Raw genomic sequence first — 14,860 nt, 5'->3', positions numbered from 1 at the left:
AAATTGTTTGTGAAGACAGCCTCATATCTTTAAAAAGCCTTGGTTTTCATGCTCTGTTACAACAAGATTGCCATGACAATGAAGACATGATTTACCCCGTCTCTGCAACGATCTCTGGAGCTACATAGGTTGGGGTGCCACATATAGTGTAAAGTGGTCCGTCCACAATTGTTGCCAATCCAAAATCCCCCAGTTTCAGGGATTTGCTTCCATCCTGGTGCTCATAGACCTTTAACACATATAAATACACACCAATCTGCATCCAAATACTTGCTATTTAGGTTCACGAAACAGATATTTAACTCTTTTTTTTAAATTGTAAATAAAATTCTAATGAAAATTAAATATAAAATATAATTTAAAACTAAATTAAAAATATATATATATATATATATATATATATATATATATATATATATATATATATATATATATATATATATATATATATATATATATATAATTTTGGAGAGTCAAAAGTGCCTGTAGTTGAAGAACACCCATATATATATATATATATATATATATATATATATATATATATATATATATATATATATATATATATATATATATATATATATATATATATATATCTGTGTCTGGTTTTCAAGCTTTATCTCAGTTATGTGGAAAACTGGTTAAGATTTTTTTGAATCTTTGCAGTCAATCTACAGCATTCATTAATCTTATCTGCCACAACTTACCATAAGACACAGGACATTAATATGCACGCCAGGCATAATAGCCTTTGTCAAAGCTGTTTTGTTCCCTATCTGTCGGTCACTTCGAGTTATGTCGTGACAACATTAGGGGTCTTACTTGGGAGCCAAAATAATCTCTGATAAAGACAAAACACCAATGAAATTTGGCTAGTGGATTTTGCATGCTGAGCAACTCTCCATGCATACGGGTATAAATAGGCGACAGGTGCATCCACTTATCAGAATTTTAATTCGTCTGAGCCATTTCGCGGTGGTCTCAGAGTTTCATTCGGCACACCTCGGGAAGATCAGATGTCGATCACAGCATCGGGGGATGGGCTGTCATCTTCCGAGGATGAAGATTCGGAGGGGCTGCACCCCTCAGGTGTTTTTGCTACTGCTGAATCAGACCCGGAACTGATGGTCATGCTTTCCCGGGCCGCTGTGAGTATCGGGCTGGAGGTTTGCACACCGCCCAGTTCTGAACCCTCAAGGCTGTTGATTAGCTCCTCGGCGTGGGCCATGGTTTGTGACCATGCCTCGCCCTGGTTCCTTTCATCCCGGAGGTCCACGAGGAGCTGACAAAGTCTTGGACAGCCCCTTTTTCGGCCAGAAGCCGCACGTCTCCCTTCTCCATCTTCACCACCCTTGATGGTGAGGCAGCTAGGGGTTATGGGGACATTCCCCAGGTGGAGAGAGCGGTTGCAGTGCATTTGTGCCTGCAAAATGCCACCACTTGGAGGAATAATCCGGACCTCCCCTCCAAAGCCTGTAGGACCATGGCAGCTCACGCTGCTAAAGCCTACAGCGCTGTGGGTCAAGCTGCCTCTACCTTGCATGCCATGGCAATCCTGCAAGTCCACCAAGCCAAGGAACTCAAAGACATGCACGAGGGTGGCACCAACCCGGGGTTGATTCAGGAACTGCGCTCGGCAACCGACTTTGCGAAGGTTGAGGCGAGGTCCCTCGGGAAGGTGATGTCCGTACTTGTGGCCCAAGAGTGCCATCTATGGCTCAACCTGGCAGAGATGAGGGACGCCAACAAAGTTTGCTTTCTTGACGCCCTCATCTCCCAGGCTGGGTTATTTTGCGACACTGTCGAGGAGCTTGCCCAGTAGTTCTCGGCAGTGCAGCGACAGACTGAGGCGATCCAGCACATCTTGCCATGGTGGGATCCTCCAACTGCCACCGCTCTGCCGCGGGCCATGCCTCAGCCTGCCCGTCACCAAGGGCGCCCTCCTGCACCCTCTAGAGCTGCTCTGTCCCGTGCTGAGACCATGGCCCCTAAATTCTCAAGAAGACGACGAAGCGCCCCTGACACGGATGGCCCAGAGAGGCGAGGAACTGTTCTTCTACAGGAGGTGGTGAAGACAGCACCGCTCCTTCCCCCGGAGGAGGGCCAGGTGGAAAATCCTTTGTTTTCTTTTGTTTCTGTTCCACCACTGGCTCAAGGGCCTACTCACTCTCACCCACAAAGCCCCCTGTCACCAGCGACCAAGAGATTGCGGTTAGGGGATGCAAGGACTCCCCAACGCATCTCTGGCCGGTCCCTCTGGCGGCACAGGGAGTCCTGCTGTGATGAGCAAGAACGAGATGCTTTCTGGGCCATCCAGCATGACTTCCCACCGCTGCACCGCTGCAGGCATGTCAATTGTTCCTTTGGTGCCACTCGCACGGAGCTTGGGAGTGTGACTTGCTCTGTTCAACCAGTCCCTTTCTCATTCAGACAGTCTGACTTGGCTATGCGCTTCAGTTCGCCAGGCGACCCCCCAGGTTTAACGGTGTCCTCGAGACTTTGGTGGCAGTCCGAGACACTCCTGTCCTGTCCCTCCAGCCAAGATGGAGTCAGGGTTTTACAGCCCATACTTCATCATGGCCAAGATGTCGGGCATGGCAGTACAGGGTCCTCCCTTTTGGGCTGTCCCAACACGTCTTTTGAAGGTTGCGGAGGGCACCCTTGCCCCATTGCAGGAAGTGGGCAGCAGGATCCTCAACTATCTCGACGACTGGCTCATCATGGCCATCACGAGAGCAGCTGTGCAATCACAGGGACCTGGTGCTCCGACACCTCTGCCAGTTGGGGCTTTGGATCAACTGGGAAAAGAGCAAGCTCTCCCCTGTGCAGAGAATCCCTTTTCTCTGTGTGGAGTTAGACTCGATGAGTATGACGGAGTGTCTCACCAACAAGAATGCCCAGTCAGTGCTGAAGTCTGATTTCATTCAGAGGCAGGACGGTGGTACCAAAGAACACTTTCAGAAGCTCCTGGGGCATATAGCATCTGCAGCCGCAGTCACGCTGCTCAGGACAAGTGTCCCGGCATGTCGTTGTCATGATGGATGCCTCCAGTACGGGCTGGGGTGCCACATGCAACGGGCAGACAGTCTCGGGGCTCTGGACAGGGCCTCGACTGCTTTGGCACATCAACTGCCTGGAGTTGTTGGCAGTGCATCTAGCCTTGCGGCAGTTCCGGCCACTGCTGCAAGACAAGCACATGTTGGTACGCACAGAAAACACTGCGTCTGTTTTGTACATCAACTGACAGGGAGGTCTACGATCATGTCGCATGTCACAACTCGCCTGCCATCTCCTCCTCAGGAGTCAGACGTGGTTTAAGTTGCTGCACGCGTTCCACATTCGAGGGGAGCTCAATCGTGCAGCCGACACGCTCTCACGACAGCTCACGTTCCCCAGAGAATGGCAACTCCATCCCCAGATGGTCCAGCTGATTTGGAGTCGATTCGGGGAAGCCCAGGTGGACCTGTTTGCTTCCCACAAGTCTTCCCACTGCCAGCTGTATTACTCTCTGACTGAGGCCCCCTTCGGCACGGATGCACTGGCACACAGCTGGCCTCAGGCTGTATGCGTTTCCCCCAGTGAGCTTTCTTGCACGACATAACTCAACTTGACAGACAGATAGGGAACGTCTCGGTTACGTACGTTACCCTCATTCCCTGAGGGAGGGAATGGAAACGTTATGTCCTCATGCCACAACTTCGAACCATCGCTGGTTGCCAGAGACAAGTTCTCGGCTCCGCAACATAAAACCTGATTAGTGTATACACCTGTCGCCTATTTATACCCGTATGCACGGGGAGTGGCTCAGCATGCAAAATCCACTAGCCAAATTTCATTGCCGTTTTCTCTTAACCCTCTGGAGTCGATTAACGCGTATACGCGTTTTGGGGTATTTTCTCCTGATAACCCCGAAAAGAACTTAAATTACACTTTCAGTTTTGATCGTACAGATAAGTGCAATACATCAATCGAATCTGTAAAGGGTCTACTTTTTTTTGTATACAGACATAATAACAACAAAACTTTGTGCACTTATAAAAATAAAGATAACAAACAAGGAGTGCTGTCTGCAGCCTTTGTCTGCGCTGATCTTCAGATACAAATGCGTCATTTAAAATGAACTGTAACTCAGTGAATACTCAACACAGAGACATGAGAGAGATATCTATAGAAAGCCTGACATGTCTACTTTTAAAACTAAAAACAAGTGCTGCTGAAAACAAATATTCTGTGATAAAGTAATCCATATGAAAACAACGCGATGTTCGTTTTTCACGTCTCCCTTCATTATCTTGTAATAGCGCGCTTTTGAGATTCAATATTTCACTGAAGCGCGCGGCTTTTGAATACGCCCCACACAACAGAAGACAACGCAGCGAGACTGTTCAAGTTTTTATTATTTTATGTGCTTCGCGATGAGAGGAATTAATTCACCCCAAAAAAGATGTGATGTGGTTGAGGATTGAGATTTGGATTTCCTCAGAAAAAAAGAATGGAAGTGCTTTATTCAGCAGAGATCATAAAACATGAGTAAGTCTCTTTTTATTTATTTTATATACTTGTACTAGTTTTCACATAACGTGTAAACATTTTACTAGTTAGACTTTTTTTTCAAAGACTTTTTCCAAACTATAATTCCTGACTAAATGTATAATCAAGTGAAATATTATAAAGTTTCAATAACAATATACACTACTATACCATTCAAAAGCTTGATGTAAATAATATAAGGAACAAATAAATGTAACACTGTAACAAATGTAACAATCATTGCTGTTCTTTCTCCCCCCTAAAAAACCTAAAAAAAAAAAATATTCTCAGCTCTTTTCAACATTAATAATAATAATAATAATAATATAATAATAATAATGATAATAATAACAATAAAAAATTGTTTTGTAGAAAATAAGATTGTTAAAAGGATTTCTGAAGGATTGTGTGACTGGAGTAATGATGCAAGAAAATTCAGTTTGAAAGTCAGCTTTGATTGTTCCTAATAAACTGTTTAACTGCACTCACAAGTGAATATTAAATTATGTTGTGGGATAATTAAATATATTCTAAATAACTACAAAACATAAAATTATATACATTTATTTTGTCCTCACATTCTTTTTGTAACATCCCTCTCAGTGACACAGCTGACTGAATGGATCATTATGCAGCTCATTATGCAGGCCTTGTCTTCTCAGGTGTGAATTCATGATAGTTGACGCCTACTCGCATATGACTTTTACCAACAAAAAGTGTCTCAGAAAATTTAAATCAATATATTGTTTTTCTGTAAGTGAGTAAAAACAAGAGATTTTTCACATCATTTAGAAAAAAAAAATTCTAGGCTACAAGCTCCAGTTCTCAAAATTCCTGGGAACCAATTTTCTGTATGTGTTTTATTGCCTTATTCAAGTGATTTAACATTTTTAGTTTTTTCACTAACCACGCATAACATTTTTTTTCTCAAAAAAACACAATCATGTACATACATGCTGCTCACATATTTATTATAGCCTAGTTTGTGCTGATTACAGTGAGATTAGACTTTAGCCATTTAGATATTTTATAAGAAACTGAAAAAAAAGCACAAATGTCAGGGCATGACAAAACTTCTCCAGGCCCCAAAAATACCCTTAGACTCCAGAGGGTTAATCAGAGAGGATTTGGGCTCCCAAGTAAGACCCTAAATGTTGTCACAACATAATGTCTCCGTTCCCTCCATTAGGGAATGAGGGTTACATATGTAACCAAAATGTTCTTCATGCTGTCATTAGATAAACACTACTTTGAACACAGTGTTGTGTCTGAAGTTATAAGCTGGGTAAATTAGGCCCAGTATTGAGTTAAGTTTTCGTTGTTCTAAAGCTTGTGAAAGAAGGGTTATTTAAGGTTTCTGCACTCCATAAAAACATATTGCCTTTGTCTCTCTCAGATGTGAGTGTCATTCCAAGCTGCCTTTGTGAAAGTAACACTGTGATTTACTGTATAATGACAATATTCTCTCTGTAATACTCCAAAACCCACCAGAAGATTCTCAGGTTTGATGTCACGGTGAACAATGTTAAGGCTGTGCAGATATTTGATAGCACTGGCGAGGTTATACAGCATCCCGCTGGCGTCCCGCTCTGTGTATTTGTTGGAGGAAGTGATGGCATCAAAGAGGTCACCACCCTGTTCATGCACACACAATTTCACCATGTATTCAGGGACAATATCTGAACAGTCAAGTTTAATGCAATACAAAAAAACATTACTGAAAAGTAGTCAGTTTCTTATGTTTCTACGGTATCTACAATACGAGGTTTGTAACATTTGTTAATGTTCTCAAAAGAAGTATCTTATGCTCACCATGGCTGCATTTACTTGATCAAAAATACAGTAAAGACAATAATATTATGAAATATTATTACAATTCAAAATAATACATTTCTATTTTAACATATTTTAAAATTTAATTTATTCTGTAAAGGCAAAGCTGAATTTTCAGCATCCGTTACTCCAGTCTTCAGTGTCACATGATTCTTAAGAAATCTTTCTAATTCGATTATTTCCAGCTGAAGAAACATTTCTGATTAATAATGATAGGTAATGTTTTTGTAGAAACCATGATAAATTTTTTTCTCAGGATTGTTTGATAAATAGAAAATGTAATTTTTAAAGTTTGAAATTTATGCGAACTAGAAATCTTTTGTAACATTACACAAACACAATTGTCTTTTATGTAGATTTTTATTATTTTAATGTGTAATTTCTGATTTAAATGTTTTATTTAAAAAAAAAAAAAAATTTAAAGCATGTATTGAGCTGAATGTTAGATGTTTCACCTTGACAAGCTCCATGACCAGGTAGAGTTCACTATATGTGTCCATTTCTTCAATCAGCAGAACAATATTAGGATGTTTCACTCTCCGAAGAATGGACACCTCATTCTGGATCATGTGTTCCTGTGAGCCACAGATGTAACACAGATGATCTTGCATCATTATTTTGTCTGACATCAAAAAAGTGCATTGCCATCACTGAATAGGATTTTTTAGAAAACATCTTACCTTCCCTCTGCATTTGCTCTTGTTAATGATCTTCAGAGCGTACGCTCGGCCTGTGGATCTCTCCACACACTCTCGGACCACAGCAAAGTTCCCATCGCCAATCATCCGTCCCACCTTGTACCTCTCAGCTATGGAAGCAGGAACCTGAGGACAATCCTCCATCAGTTCAGCTAGAAGAAAAGATTTGGAATGTATCATTCAGATGAAGATGATAAAACAATAATGATAAACTTTCGGCAGAGTTTCCCAGGGTTCCTCACCTTCACTGCCCGGCCCATCACCCTCATCCATGGAGCTGCACACCTTGGTGGAGGCCAGAGAGAGGGAGGAGCCACTGTGCTGAGAGCCCTGTCAGGGAAATTGAAGGGCCATTTTACAACCTTTGTTGGGGTTAGTGAGAAGACTAACTCATTTTGTCATTGTCTTCTTAAAATATTGTTAAACAAGTTATTATATAAACAATAAATTTTGCTGAAAGATCTGGCATTTTATATTGTATTGGAAAGAATAACCTACAGTATAATGGGTAAACTAAAAGACTACCATTAAATTTGGCCTCTGTTTATACAGTTTCTGGAAAATAACCAAATACTGGCATAGGCAATAAATACCTCTCACTCTACTGATTGATATGAGTATATATGTTGCGCTTTTGTATTTGAAAATGTGTGGATATGGATAATCTTAGCCTTTGTATAATAACTTCTTTACCTGTATACTTGAATTTTTGGATGCATTGTGGGGTGGGAAGTTAAAACATCTATAAAAAAATGATTTTCTATGCCATGTCTTTTCAGCAATAAAAATATGTTAAAAATACACACACATAAATGTTGATATTCTGTATTAAATAGACCCATATCTTAAAGGGACAGTACATCCAAAAATTAAAATTCAGTCATAATTTACTCGTGCACGTTTTTCATTTCTAACATCCTTCAAAATGTCTTCTTTTGTGTTTGAGGGTGAGTAAATGACAGAATTTCATTTTTGAATGGACTATCCCTTAAAACTGAGCAGAGGTATTGCAGAGGGAAATAAAGGTCAGTTTCTATGGAAACAGCTTGGGTGTGCTAAGAATATTCATGTCTGGAGTGGGGCAGGTGAGGTGAAATTCAGCAATGTTTAATATACTGACACCATGACATATTTATTTTAACACACCATCGACCAAGAATAAACACATTTTCAGTCCGACTATAGTAGCTGCACCGAATATTAATTCAAAAGGCTGTTCAGTTGAAACAATGTTGCATGTTTGTCTTCAGGCATCTACATTTCAGAGAATTATCTGTAATAGAATTTTTCATTTTCAGCAGGTAACTATATTTAAAGCTATTTCAAGTCATCTTTGGCATGTGTATAGATTCTCGTATAGACACTGCTGTTTGAAAGTTTGGGGCTGGTAAGATTTGATCAAATATAGCAAAACAATACTAATGGGACATTATTACAATTAAAAAGTAACTATTTTCTATGTGAATACACACACAAAAAATGCAATTTACAGTATTTATGTGATGCATTTTTAGCAGCCATTACTCTAGTAATTAAAAAATAATAATTCAGGATGAGCCCACCATTTTGACACTGTTGTGAGAATCAACTAGCTTTTTGAGAATACGCAGCTAAATAGACCAGTAAATGGAACAAATTTAACAGAATGTTAAAACTGTAATTTCACTTGTTTGAGCAACAGAACACAAGCAAATACATCTTCTTTAATACCATAAGTTAGCAAAGCAGAAAAACAGGGTAATGTTGACATTATTTAGGTTCATCATAGAGAGAGTGGAAATGAAGCAGGCATACAGCCAGGTCTGTTATTGCTAGGATACATTTTGGGTGAATGTGGGATTATTTAGAATGGATGTGTTTAACTGTAATTCAGTGTGATTCAGACCTATATTGGCAAATGAAAGCACATGGAATACAATTAGGGTCAATCAGAAAGCGTTTGATGGTTTTGCTTGATGCAGTGAAAGACACTGCAAATGTAGATAAGTTACTTCCACTTTAAAAGAGTTTTAGTGCATTACAACAAATGCAGATGTTGTGAAAGGTCTTTGGAGTGACAGGTCTCACCCTTCGTCTCCTCAGACTGGCTGGACTGGTGGGAGATGGACTGGGAGATTTGCCTGACCGTGGGGTCGACAGCTGACTACCTGCTGTTCCGTTAGCTGAAATACAGAAAAGCAGAATTCATATTCAGTTAATGTTGGAATATGAATCAAGGCAAATTTGTAAATCTCATACATTTGATCAAGAATGACATATTTCACCCCAAAATCAATTTGCAGGAAGAACATGAAAGTTATTTTAAGGATCATTGCTTGGTTTGCTTAATTGTCACGAAAACAATAAAAAAGTTTTTAAGAATTTTAAGAATTTTAAGAATTTAAAAAAGAAAAAATTATATAATGCAATATATAATATATAATATATTGATATTAATAAAATATGAAATGAATAAAAATTAATATATATAATTTTTCAATTAAAATACTTCATTAAAATTAAGGTTTTAATGATTATTCCTTTGTTGCCATGAATCAATTGTCATGAAGATAATACAAAAAAGAATTATAATATTATTTGTTATATATATATATATATATATATATATATATATATTATATATATATATTACCTGCCCAGAAAATTATGTACCTAAAAGATAAAATATATACTTAATAAATAATTTAAATATAATAAATGAATAATTAAATTAAAATTTTATTTTATTAAATTTGATAAAATATTATTAAATACAAACTGTCAATTTGACGGTATATACACATTATAAATACACGTAAGTACAGGCTACATCAGACTATGTTCAGTAACACAATATGAAAAAATATATGTGAAATATGAAGCATTATTATATCAAGCATTGACCACTAAAACACTTTCACTACACATAGATCCTTTAATATTAGAAGCATGCACATAATGCTTAGGAATATGATGAAAACAAGTATCACAGCCATGAAAAATCTGCAAAGCATAAATATTAACCCTTCATTCAGATACAATACCAAACTAAAAAAAATAACTAATTGAATTCTTCTACACCACCTCAAGCAAGAAAAACAAATCAAATTCAAAATATCTCACCTTTACGAACTTGCTGCACAAACCCATTTGTCCTAACTGCTAAAGAGTGCAGCAGGCTGCCAGAGCAAACTGTGATTCCTCCTGCACTCATAGTCTGTTAGGCAGCGAGAGTATGAATGAGAATGGGAGAGGAGGAGAGGATGTTCGTCTGCCGGCTGATCATAGGCAGCCTTCTACGCACACCTTGCGTCATAAACAGCCACAGAGGGAGGAGTTTAGCTCATAAACATGCCATATTGTAGTTGCAGTGCTGTCTGTGTGGGTGACTATAAAGATCTCCAAAAAGATCCCACGGCAAAACACTCACGGCGTAAGTGCAGCCGAGCGGATGACGTGGTGTTTTGAGTGGATTTCTGAAGTATCTCAAGCACTGTGTGAATGCAAATAAAGCTGTCTGAAGATCCGATTATGCTATGATTCAGAGATATGGCCACTAATATGATTTCTTTCAGAGCTCCTCAAAGCACATTAAGTAATATAGAAATCCATCCCGGTCTCAGATATCAATGTTACTCTGTGTTTGTGTGTCACTGTGATCTGAATACCGTGCTCCCCTGGCCATCTGTGTACACTATCACAGCCAGACATAATTCAGCATGTGAAGAGAGTGAGAATGCATCATCGTGTTATTTTGGGGATGGAAAACAGATTTGAAGGACTATCAGATCAGCCATCATTTATGTGTGTGATTACCAAATGACAAACTTGGGGAAAACATTAGTCAGAGCTCATAGTGACAGGAAACAGCAGTGAGAACTTCACTTTCAAACTGGATCTCATTTCATATAATCACATTAAGTTTCTGAGGGATGGATTTTGATGATCAGAAGGATTTTTTAGTTTATACATTATAGAAATGGTCATGTAAAAGAATGTAAAAATGCTACAGTAAAACCTTGTTAATTAGTTAAACAGTAAGTTTCCTTAATCTATATAGAGAAAAACTGTAATTTATAGGACGGTTCATGTAATTTGAGCAAATGCCAACTGGTAAATATACAATTCTAAAAAAACAAACAATCTTATTATTTACAGTGAAAGGCCATAATATGTCTTTGATGTGTCTTCTGATTAGAGGTGGGCCATATACCGGTAGACACAATAGACACAAACCTGTAAAATTTGTCAATTGGTAGAAATTTTGGACGCTTTATACAGTTAAATACACACACTTGTATGTCATGATGCCGTTCTTTGCAAGTATCGTTGTAAACACAGTAAATTAAGTCTTAAGTGAAAGCAAACAGCTGAGAAAGAAAACGTGTAACAGATCCGAGCAGCTCTTAAAGTGACAGCAGTCTTATATTCCTGCTGTCTGTCATTCATGTTAATCAAACAACAAAAGAGAGAAAATCTCTCACTGCTCTCGACTAAATCACTATTGTAACTTTAATTAAAATATATATATATACACATTTCATTTACACAGTGAATATGCAGTGTTTTTATACATTTGATTACTTTTATGTAGTATATCTTTATTTGTTCTACTGTAGTAGTTTTTTTTTGTCCTATTGCTTGTAATTAGTTATCTTATTATTTAATCACTGACTGTTTACTTGTCTTCAGTGAGCTTGAGGTTTTTTTTATTTTATTTTTTTTATTATTATTATAATTTAAGCTAGTATTAGTTTTTTGTGATATTGACACTGGTGACAAGAATTATGAAATTTCTATGGTATCACAAATTATATAACTAGCAAACATAACTAAATTGTGATCTATATATATCATTACCATGAAATAAAAACACTCATATCGTTATATTTTTTAAGATTTTGGGCATATCGCCCACCCCTACTTCTTATATGATATTAATGATAGTAATATGTTGTATATAATGATATGCATAAATGTTTCACTCAGAAATAAGTAAAATGTGTGGTAAATATAATTTGTGGTTAGTTTTTAACAAGCCACAATAAAAGCATGTTAAATAAAACATAAAAACAACAACAACAACAAAAAATCTACAGCCTTAATTAAACTACTAAATAGGTGGCTAGTGGTTCTGGTGGTCTAATTACTGTATAATTAACTTATACTGAAATCTCCACATGAATAGTAAAGGTTGTCAACAAATCTTGCAGACAGCTAAATTACACAACGACCAAACCACACAAGCACCCAATGTACTGTCTGCCATGTTCTTGGAGATATCCTCAAGACACATGTCTGGAGACAAAAACAGACTTAGGACAGACACTGACCTCAACTGAGTCACTTAAAAAGAAAAGCTAAATCTTAAACTGCATCATCACCATCCCTAATATCAGCTTACATCAAACTTCAGTCCCTGATGTTCACAGTGTGGGAGCCACTATCCAGCAAATTAAGTAATATCCATATTTCATTACTTTTGCTTAGTCCACTATTATCCTTGACTCTAATATTTTGGAAAAATCTGAACAAAGGGACTAGCAAATTTATTACCAGCCAAAGCATTTCTAATTGAAATATCTATTAATGTCTTCTTATAAAAATAAATAAATAAATAAGTAATTTTTTATTTTAGCTACAGTAGTTGCCAAGGCAACATTTTTTAATTTCATTTAAACTAAAACTCATTAAAACTAAAAAAACTAAATTACTGAAACTTTATCTAAAATGAAAACAAAATCATAATTTAATAAAAAATATTAATAAAAACTATTATAAATAAATATATATATAGCCCTAAAATAACACTAGTGCTGTTTAAATGAGCTTTCTTATCAATAAGAACAATTACACTAGATTTATTTGCCCAGACTGCATGGCAGATCTCTGCCCCGCGAGACATTCTGCCAGAGTTTGGAAGCGTTATATTTGTAAACCGGTACCTCTTTCCATATATCATTCACACTCTCGCTTGGTAGCCAAACAAGTCTGTTCTCCCAAAACAACATTAGCAATATCCCTCGTAAACAATTTGGCCCAATCGCCCAGTTTATGCCCACCTGGGTCGTTTCCACACTGTGTCAACCATCTGAGGTTGATACTCAGTACCAGGTCATTACAAAACAGCACACGCAGCAAGACGGTTCTGAGGACTCATTTTGTACCTGGCTGGAATACAAAATTTGAAGAACAGGCCCAAGCCGAAGCACAATAATTGTTCTGTTTTTGTTGTTGTTTTTGAAATGTCTCTCTAAAGCTTACTGAGTGATGAAAGCCTGACTGGATGAAAGCCTGGTGTTTGCCTGGAACATCAACATCAGGAAGTGATGATTCATGATCTATTCCAGGAAAAATAATGAAACCTAGGTAAATCGGATGTTCAGGATAACATTTTGTGCCGTTTTTGTTCCCTGTTTTGAACCCTGCTGAAAAAAGCGGTCTAAGGTGGTCTAAGATACAGGCCAGTTATGTTTTAAAATAGTTAGAGTGCAATTTCATCTAGCCAGTTGCCTGATAATATAATATATAATATAATATAAGAGGAAAACATGAATAGAATAGAATAGAATAGAATAGAATAGAATAGAATAGAATAGAATAAAGGAGAACATAACAGAAGAAAACAACAGAGGAGAACATAAAATGGATCATAATAAGAATGGAATAGAATAGAATAGAATAGAATAGAATAGAATAGAATAGAATAGAATAACAGAATGTATAATAATAAGAGTAGAGTAGAGTAGAATATAGCAGAGTAGAATAAAAAAGAACAAAATAGAGGAGAACAGATTAAAACATTAGAATAGAACAGAACAGCTATAGATCATCACAAAAAGAATAGAATACAATAGAACAGAACAGACAGAATAAAGGAGAACATAACAGGAGAATAGAACAGAATTGAAACAACGGAATAAAATAAAATAGAATAGAATAGGACAGAATGAACTAGAAGAATACAAAATAATGGATCATAATAAGAATAGAATAGAATAAAATAGAATAAAGGAGAAAATAATAAAGAACAACAACAGATTAAAACAGAATAGAACAGAATATAATAGAATAGAACAGTATAGGGTGGAACTACATAGAAAACATAATAGACTAAATAATAAGAACATAATAAGAATAGAATAAGACAATATAGAATAAAAAATATAATAGGACAGAATGAACTAGAAGAAAAAATAGAATGGTTCATAATGAGAATAGAATAGAACAGAATAAAGGAGAACATAACAGATTAAATCCGAATAGAATAGAACAGAACAAAAGAGAAGAGAACATAATAGAAAACAATAGAATATAATAGAGTAGAACAGAATAGAACAATTGTAATAAAGAATAGAATAGAATAGAATAGAATAGAATAGAATAGAATAGAATAGAATAGAATAGAATAGAATATTTTTACTATTCTAAAAATAGTTTGGCTGTTAGTGGTTTTAGAGTCTGCTTGAAGGTAGCAAATGAAACTATTCAGTACTTGGTGAGCAAAAAATGGTTCAGTAATCTAATTATACATTATCTTAATCCATTCATCTAATCATCCACTGACGTAAAAGTTAGTTTTGTCAGTACCAGAACTCTGCGAAAAGTTCCAGCTAAGCAGAAAATTAGACTACATCAACACCAAACACAGGCATCACAGTGGCTTGAACACTGCAACATCCCATTAAATGAATCTGTTAATTGCCACAGGAGCTCATTAGAGATGGAGAGATTGAGAATGTGTGACGGGTGTCAGCTAAATTAGTTTTCCAATTTTGGGACATTACTCCTCAAACACATCTTCTGAGAATCAAAGAGAT

The 14,860-nt window shown here is 37.1% G+C and overlaps 1 protein-coding gene across 5 annotated transcripts in view; it reads right to left on the bottom strand.

The window, feature by feature from the left end:
* LOC109060406 (serine/threonine-protein kinase DCLK1-like) overlaps positions 1–14,860 on the bottom strand; it is a 37,760-nt gene that overhangs the window by 6,968 nt on the left and 15,932 nt on the right. For 3 of the 5 annotated variants that reach the window (XM_042739796.1, XM_042739795.1, XM_042739794.1), the window contains 6 exons: positions 9,129–9,223; positions 7,304–7,391; positions 7,044–7,213; positions 6,819–6,938; positions 6,019–6,165; positions 96–229 (listed from right to left, as the gene is read on the bottom strand). In XM_042739796.1, the coding sequence (XP_042595730.1) occupies positions 96–229; positions 6,019–6,165; positions 6,819–6,938; positions 7,044–7,213; positions 7,304–7,391; positions 9,129–9,223 (754 nt within the window). Of the gene's footprint in view, positions 1–95; positions 230–6,018; positions 6,166–6,818; positions 6,939–7,043; positions 7,214–7,303; positions 7,392–9,128; positions 9,224–10,163; positions 10,986–14,860 lie in introns of those variants that run through there. The other 2 variants (XM_019077577.2, XR_006156590.1) reach the window with 2 other exon arrangements.

The sequence above is a fragment of the Cyprinus carpio genome, chromosome B15 (genome assembly GCF_018340385.1).
Source record: "Cyprinus carpio isolate SPL01 chromosome B15, ASM1834038v1, whole genome shotgun sequence".
Taxonomy (NCBI): domain Eukaryota; kingdom Metazoa; phylum Chordata; class Actinopteri; order Cypriniformes; family Cyprinidae; genus Cyprinus; species Cyprinus carpio.
The sequence above is the reverse complement of the archived record's forward strand: the minus strand, read 5'-3'. Positions and strand labels throughout refer to the sequence as shown.